Source organism: Camelus bactrianus, chromosome 9, assembly GCF_048773025.1.
Source record: "Camelus bactrianus isolate YW-2024 breed Bactrian camel chromosome 9, ASM4877302v1, whole genome shotgun sequence".
NCBI lineage: Eukaryota > Metazoa > Chordata > Mammalia > Artiodactyla > Camelidae > Camelus > Camelus bactrianus.
In genome coordinates this window covers 80,460-87,840 of record NC_133547.1, presented here as the reverse complement: position 1 = coordinate 87,840, position 7,381 = coordinate 80,460, and the positions used below count along the sequence as shown (strand labels likewise).

Here is a 7,381-nt window from a genome sequence, read left to right as displayed (position 1 = left end):
CGCGCCCAGCGGGCGGACCAGCCTGCTGTGGCGACCAGACAGATGCCCCGCCCCTGCCGCACGACCGGCGCCGCGGCGGTGGAGGTGGGGGTGGGAGGAGCCGGCTTCGGCGCGTGCGTACTCGCAGCCTCGCCCGCGGCAGCCCACCCCGGCCCCGCCCCCGGGCGAGAGGCGACCAGAGCGCGTGCGCGACGGCGTCGGCGCCAGTTATTTCTGTCCCGCCCCCCGGTCGCGGCTCTTTCTGCGAACGGGCGCGCGGTCGAGCGGTTGTGAGCGTGCCGCGTGGCGCTGGTCTCTGCGGCAGCTGAGGAGGAAGCGCGAACGTAGGCCGCGGCAAGCGAGCGGGCAGCGGTCGGCCGGGCGTCTGCAGCGCGTCGCGCGCAGCGGGCGGCGCCCCAGGCGGCGCGTGGCGGCGCTCGGCCTCGCGGCGGCGGCGGCCCAGCCGTTGGCGGCGAGCGCGTCTGCGCCTGCGCGAAGGGCCCTGCGCCCCTCCTCCCCCCTGGGCGCCCCCGGCGGCGTGTGAATGGCGGCCTCAGCGGCGGCTGCCTCGGCGGCGGCGGCGGCCGCCTCTGGCAGCCCGGGCCCGGGCGAGGGCTCGGCTGGCGCCGAGAAGCGAGCCCCCGCTTCCTCGGCCGCGGCTTCAGCTTCGGCCTCGGCGGCAGCGGCGGCGGCGGCAGCGGCTTCGGCGTCTGCATCGTCGCCCGCGGGGGGCGGCGGCGAGGCCCTGGAGCTGCTGGAGCACTGCGGCGTGTGCCGGGAGCGCCTGCGGCCCGAAAGGGAGCCGCGCCTGCTACCCTGCCTGCACTCGGCCTGCAGCGCCTGCCTCGGGCCCGCGGCGCCCGCCGCCACCAACAGCTCGGGGGACGGAGGTGCGGCGGGCGACGGCGCTGGTGAGTGTGATCGGGCCGGGGCGGCCCCTCCCCCACCCCGCAGCCTTTGCTCCCCCCTCGGCGTGGTGCTTGGGTCCGTTCCCAGCGTGACCATGACAGGGATCGCCTGGGCGAGAGGATGGGGACCCGGACAGTGTTTGGCTGGAGCGGGTGCGGGCAGTGGGCTATGTGGGCTGGGCGCTGAGTTGAGGCGTCTGCTTCAAATTCGATAAAATAAAAGGTTTGATTACTTTTCCCTGAGGGGAGGTTTAGCCTAGCATGGGACGGAGTTGGGACCCACTGGGGGGATGGGGGTCACAGCATGGATGTGAACGTGCAGTGGTCTCGTTTATCCCTGTTCTTCCCAGTGGTGGACTGTCCAGTGTGTAAGCAGCAATGTTTCTCCAAAGACATTGTGGAGAATTACTTTATGCGCGACAGTGGCAGCAAGGCTGCCACCGATTCCCAGGATGCGAATCAGGTATGCCCTGCCTTGACAACTCCAGGAGGCCTCTGGTCGTGGGTAGGGGTCTCCAGCCCAGACCACAGTAGCAGCTGCAGGCTCTACTCTCACCATACTGCATGGTGTCAGGGCAGGCTCTATAGGCTAAGTAATGGCACCACCTCAGTTTAGGTCGTGATTCCTGGTATGTAAGTGCAATGCACATTTGTCTGGTGGTGCTGTCTCTTCTGACTCTGCCTTTGCTCAGCAGTGCTGCACTAGCTGTGAGGATAATGCCCCGGCCACCAGTTACTGTGTGGAGTGCTCTGAGCCGCTTTGTGAGACATGTGTGGAGGCACACCAGCGGGTGAAGTACACGAAGGACCACACAGTGCGCTCCACTGGTATGCAGCGTGCAGGGGATAGCCCTGGCTTGCCTCCTACATGTGTCTTCAACTGCTTAGGATTCTGGTTGCAGATGGTGGAAGGGTCCCAGGGACAACCAACTGAAGAGCCTGAGGGCAGAACTCAAAACGGGAGAGGCTGGGACTCTGGTGGAAAGTCTCTGCAAGTCCAGGTGGAAGGGGAAAGTCCATAGGCAGGGAGTGGAGGGAGTGCACAGGGGACCTCATTGTGCCCTGGGGTGTATTGAGGATTTGAGGAAGCTTGTGGAATCCCCTAGTTGGTATATCTTCCCAGTGGTGGAGGGACTGGCATATACAGATAGGGGAACGCAGGGTGTTTGGGAATGATACGAGGGATCTTCTGGACCTGAGGTGCTGCGGCACCTGGTTTAAGGCTCTGTAGGGGAAAGTGAGGCCCCTGTCTTGATAAGCTGTGAGGGCCCTCAGCCCATCACTAACCAGTGAGTGCTGGAAATGTTTTATCTCTGGATTGCAGAGGTCCCATAGCTTAGGTAGATATTTCCAGATTTTTCCGTGAATGTGCTGGCAGTGGTTTGTTTGGAGAGAGGTTTGGGCTTGGTTTTTGGTTCAGAACACCCCATGAGTGGCCTTTTGGTAGTCACTCTGTGGCTCCTCCAGTCCAGAGGACAGTATTGGTGGGAAAAGGAGGATGGAGGTGGTTGTGGTGGGGTATGAGGAGACAGGAGGGACGGGCAGGGGTCCTGGGTTCCAGGCAAAGGTCAAGATGCAGTATATGACGGTATCGGAGGAGCTGATGCTTGGCTCATTTACGTCAATGTCTTTATCTCAGGTTGGGCTGGTTTAGCCACGACATGATTGGGATTGGAGAAGAAAGAGGGTTTGATGTTCCCAAGCAGTTTTTTTATTTTGCAGGGGGAAGGTAATGAGGTTTGTGTTTTTGTTTGTTTATTTATTTGTTAATTAAATGGAGGTACTGGGGATTGAACCTAGGACCTTGTGCACGCTAAGTGTGCACTCTACCACTGAGCTATACCCTTGTTCCGCAAGCAGTTTTCTAACGGCAGCAGGTTTAAGGGAGGATTGAGTGCCAGTGTGGTGTATTGGTCTTTGGGTAGTGTTGCTCTGAGCCCTGGGGACCCTTCTCTCAGGGAACCTGACACCTTTCTGAGGGTCCTGGTGTGATAATCTCATTTCCAGCCTGAGAAGGCTTTGTTCACCCTCCCCGCCCCTCTGTGTTGTAAGACACCCTATAGGTGGTCTCCTTGTACTAGAGAACAGTGGGAGGTCATTGGCATGGCTCCTGAGGAAAACGCACCTGACGGTGTCCTTAGAGCCTGATTTGCTTTCTGTCTGTGCCACAAAGTAAATATTTTGCGGGCTGGGATGCCATAGTAGCCAGAGTCCCCTTCTCTAGTGGACAGAATCTTCTGTGAGTGGACCAGAAAGGGAACCCAGTCGGGCGTTGGGTTCAGAGGTGGAGGAGCTCCCTTGTATCCACCTGGAGGAGGTTTTAGTAGAGGGAATAGCAGGGGGGAGGACTCTCCTGTCATCCTTACACTTTATGTTGTCACCATCAGAAGCTGAAAGGAAGGGGGTGTGATTTTCTTGGTCAGGCTCAGGCCAGAGGGTTTTGAGAGCAATGGTCTGGGTTCTTTTGTTCACTGCCGTAGGCTCTGGTTTTTCCTGATAGATGGCCCAGGGTTGCAGGACAGGCAGGAAGTGAGGTCCCAGGCTGCTGTCTGAGTTGGAGGTGGCTGAGGTGGAGCTGCAGCTTCATAGTTTGCATTTCCCAGGACCAGCCAAGTCGAGGGACGGTGAGCGCACAGTGTACTGCAACGTGCACAAGCACGAGCCCCTCGTTCTGTTCTGCGAGAGCTGCGACACCCTCACCTGCCGGGACTGCCAGCTCAACGCCCACAAGGACCACCAGTGAGTCCTGAGGCAGGGTGGGTGGGAGCTGCCTATTTCCTGTCTTGTCACCGGGGCCCACCTTTGTCTGCCCTCAGGTACCAATTCCTGGAGGATGCAGTGAGGAACCAGCGCAAGCTCCTGGCTTCTCTGGTGAAGCGCCTCGGGGATAAGCACGCGACGTTGCAGAAGAACACCAAGGAGGTTCGCAGCTCGTAAGTGTCAATGGCGGGGCTATGGGGGGATGTCCCTTGGTGAGCACCTGCTTGACCGAACCTGACCTGACCCGCCCGGCCACCCAGGATCCGCCAAGTGTCAGACGTTCAGAAGCGTGTGCAGGTGGATGTTAAGATGGCCATCCTGCAGATCATGAAAGAACTGAACAAGCGGGGCCGTGTGCTGGTCAATGATGCCCAGGTACACCCTGTGTGGTCCCTCTGCTGACCACTCACCCCATCAGTGTTGGGAGGTTCCTGGGGTTTGGTACCCTCTGCTGGTGCTGATGCCATTCTTGGGTGGACAGAGGTTCTAGTGCTCTCTCCTCTCTTTGACCTTGTCTCTTCTCCACCCATAGAAGGTGACGGAGGGCCAGCAAGAGCGCTTGGAGCGACAGCACTGGACCATGACCAAGATTCAGAAGCACCAGGAACACATCCTGCGCTTTGCCTCATGGGCCCTGGAGAGTGACAACAACACAGCGCTACTCCTCTCCAAGAAGCTGGTGTGTGCTGGTGGGCACCCAGGTGGTGGGTTCCAGGTCGGCGCCTTCCAGGGCCCTGGAGCTCTGTTCACTGCCCATGTGCTCATGTACCGCCCCGCCCCCAGATCTACTTCCAGCTGCACCGAGCCCTCAAGATGATTGTGGACCCTGTGGAGCCACATGGTGAGATGAAGTTTCAGTGGGACCTCAATGCCTGGACCAAGAGTGCAGAGGCCTTTGGTGAGTGTTACTTTTCCTTGCTGTTCCTTGCTACCCTAGGTGCCAGCTTTTTTTGCGCTTATGTTACCTCTTTACCGCAGGCAAGATTGTTGCAGAGCGTCCTGGCACCAACTCCACAGGCCCTGCACCTATGGCCCCTCCTCGGGCTCCAGGACCCTTGAGCAAACAGGGCTCTGGTGGCAGCCAGGTGAGCAGGGCAGGGGACTGGCGGGAGGAGAGGGATGCAAGGTCCTGTGTGATGTCTCCTCACTGAGGCCCACCTGCTTTGTCCACAGCCCATGGAGGTACAGGAAGGCTACGGCTTCGGGTCAGGTGAGTGGGTCCGCCTGGTAGGTGGGAGAGCTCGTGTCCCAGGTCCACCCCAACCTGTGTCCTTTACTGTGTTCTGAGCAGATGACCCTTATTCAAGTGCAGAGCCCCATGTGTCAGGGGTGAAGCGGTGAGTGTGGCTGTCCTTTGGTGAACATAGGGCAGGGTAGTCCTAGGGACAGGGGTCCTCATGCCAAGCTGCACTCACAGGTCTCGCTCAGGTGATGGTGAGGTGAGTGGCCTCATGCGCAAGGTGCCACGGGTGAGCCTCGAACGCCTGGACCTGGATCTCACGGCTGACAGCCAGCCACCAGTCTTCAAGGTCTTCCCAGGCAGCACCACTGAGGATTACAACCTCATTGTCATTGAGCGAGGTGCTGCAGCTGCTGCTGCTGGACAGCCTGGGACTGCGCCCCCTGGGGCCCCTGGTGCCCCACCCCTGCCAGGCATGGCCATCGTCAAGGTGAGCCTGCCCCAAGGGACCATGGCCGGGTTGTGAATGATCCCTGATGCCCAGATGGGCATCCCACTGCATACCCCTTGCCTCCTTGCAGGAGGAAGAAACAGAGGCTGCCATTGGAACCCCACCTGGTGCCACTGAGGGCCCCGAGACCAAGCCTGTGCTGATGGCCCTGGCAGAGGGCCCTGGCGCTGAGGGCCCCCGCCTGGCCTCACCCAGTGGCAGTACTAGCTCAGGCCTGGAGGTGGTGGCTCCAGAGGGCACCTCTGCTCCAGCTGGTGGCCCGGGTGCCCTGGATGACAGTGCCACCATCTGCCGTGTCTGCCAGAAGCCAGGTGACCTGGTCATGTGCAACCAGTGCGAATTCTGCTTCCACCTGGACTGCCACCTGCCTGCCCTGCAGGATGTGCCAGGGTGCGAGGCCATGGGTTCTGCAGGGTGGAGGACTGGGCCAGGGCCTGGACAGCCCCTCATTCCCTCTCCCCTCCAGGGAGGAGTGGAGCTGCTCTCTCTGCCACGTGTTACCTGACCTGAAGGAGGAAGATGGCAGCCTGAGCCTGGATGGTGGCGACAGCGCTGGTGTGGTGGCCAAGCTCTCGCCTGCCAACCAACAGGTGAGTGTGGGGCCCACTCCCTTGGTTTGGCCAGCAGCCCCCCACCTCCCCACGGCTCTGATGTCTACATAATGCCTATAGAAGTGTGAGCGTGTCCTGCTGGCCCTCTTCTGCCATGAGCCCTGCCGGCCCCTGCACCAGCTGGCCACTGACTCAACCTTCTCCCTGGTGAGTTCTGGGACTTGGAAGGATGGGAGGTACAGGGGTGCTCAGCATCACCTTCATTCTGTTCTCTGCCTGCAGGATCAGCCCGGGGGCACCCTGGACCTGACCCTGATCCGAGCCCGCCTCCAGGAGAAGCTGTCCCCCCCCTACAGCTCCCCCCAGGAGTTTGCCCAGGACGTGGGCCGCATGTTCAAGCAGTTCAACAAGCTGACAGAGGTGAGCCGGTGGAGGTGTGGGTGGGGTTGGGAGCAGGGAGGTCAGAGAGCTAGGACCCATCCATTATAATTTGCTGGGCAGGACAAGGCGGACGTGCAGTCCATCATTGGCCTGCAGCGCTTCTTTGAGACTCGCATGAATGAGGCCTTCGGTGACACCAAGTTCTCCGCTGTGCTGGTGGAGCCTCCGCCGCTGAGCCTGCCTGGTGCTGGCCTGAGTGCCCAGGACCTGTCCAGTGGCCCTGGTGATGGCCCCTGAGGCTGGGCACCCGCCTGAGCCAGCCCAACCTGGCTCTGTTGTCTATCCCATCACCCCTCCTCCCTCTCCTGTTCCTCTTGCCTCTGGTGGTCTGGCTCCCACTCCTTGGTGGTCCATATCCTATCCCCTCACAATATGGTTTTTACTTCTGTGGATTTAATAAAAAGTTCACCAGTTAATCAGGCCTTGGTTGGTGGGGGCAGTTGTCCTGGGACCTGGTCTCTGCCTGCATCAGTTCCTCACCAAAGTCCTGGTCAATAGGGGTGTGGCACTTGTCTCTAGCCATCTGGGTGTCCAGGGAGTGGGGAAGAGCATCCCTCCTGGGCCCTTCCCGATACGAGGAGTGCCTAGGTGGGTAGGGGTGATCTCACAGTAGGTGGGCAGACCCAGCATAACCCGTTGGTAGGCAGGGTGAATTCCCAGGTATATTGTGTGTGGTGGCCACTCTTCCAGGTGCTTCCTGGCTGGGGTGTAACCATTTCTCATAACCAGACAGGGTATCACAGCTGGGTGGGCTGAGACTCCCACTGGGCTGAGCCGAGTTGGGCACTGTATCCCTGGGAGACAGGCCTGGACTTGTAGCATCCTACCAAGGTATCTGGGGACCCTACCATCTTGGGAATGATGGTATTGAGACCAAGATGTTGGAGGACCAGAAGGAGTGCTGAGCCAATGCCTTTACCTCCCAAGTCCTGAAAATCCTGGGTGGGCTTGTCCTGTCCAGCCCTGCCCAAACCTGGAAACAAGCTAGCCTTCCTTACCTCATACCCTGACACACTAAACCTTGGCTGAATGATTCCCACCTCAAGGGACC

The 7,381-nt window shown here is 60.0% G+C and overlaps 1 protein-coding gene across 2 annotated transcripts; it reads left to right on the top strand.

Moving 5' to 3' along the window:
- Positions 1 to 241: 241 nt before the first annotated feature.
- On the top strand, positions 242 to 6,746 carry TRIM28 (tripartite motif containing 28). 2 transcript variants are annotated; one of them, XM_074370863.1, is made up of 17 exons: positions 245 to 890; positions 1,238 to 1,350; positions 1,583 to 1,715; positions 3,491 to 3,626; positions 3,704 to 3,820; positions 3,908 to 4,022; positions 4,180 to 4,326; positions 4,431 to 4,545; positions 4,626 to 4,732; positions 4,821 to 4,857; positions 4,939 to 4,984; positions 5,065 to 5,317; positions 5,409 to 5,728; positions 5,805 to 5,928; positions 6,010 to 6,096; positions 6,172 to 6,309; positions 6,391 to 6,746. In XM_074370863.1, the coding sequence occupies exons 1-17, from the start codon at positions 524 to 526 to the stop codon at positions 6,565 to 6,567; spliced, it is 2,532 nt and encodes an 843-aa protein (XP_074226964.1). In that variant the 5' UTR covers positions 245 to 523; the 3' UTR covers positions 6,568 to 6,746. The 2 variants fall into 2 exon arrangements, with proteins under 2 accessions (XP_074226965.1, XP_074226964.1); XM_074370864.1 differs by lacking the exon at positions 6,010 to 6,096 and having other exon boundaries at positions 242 to 890.
- The last annotated feature ends 635 nt before the right edge of the window (positions 6,747 to 7,381 follow it).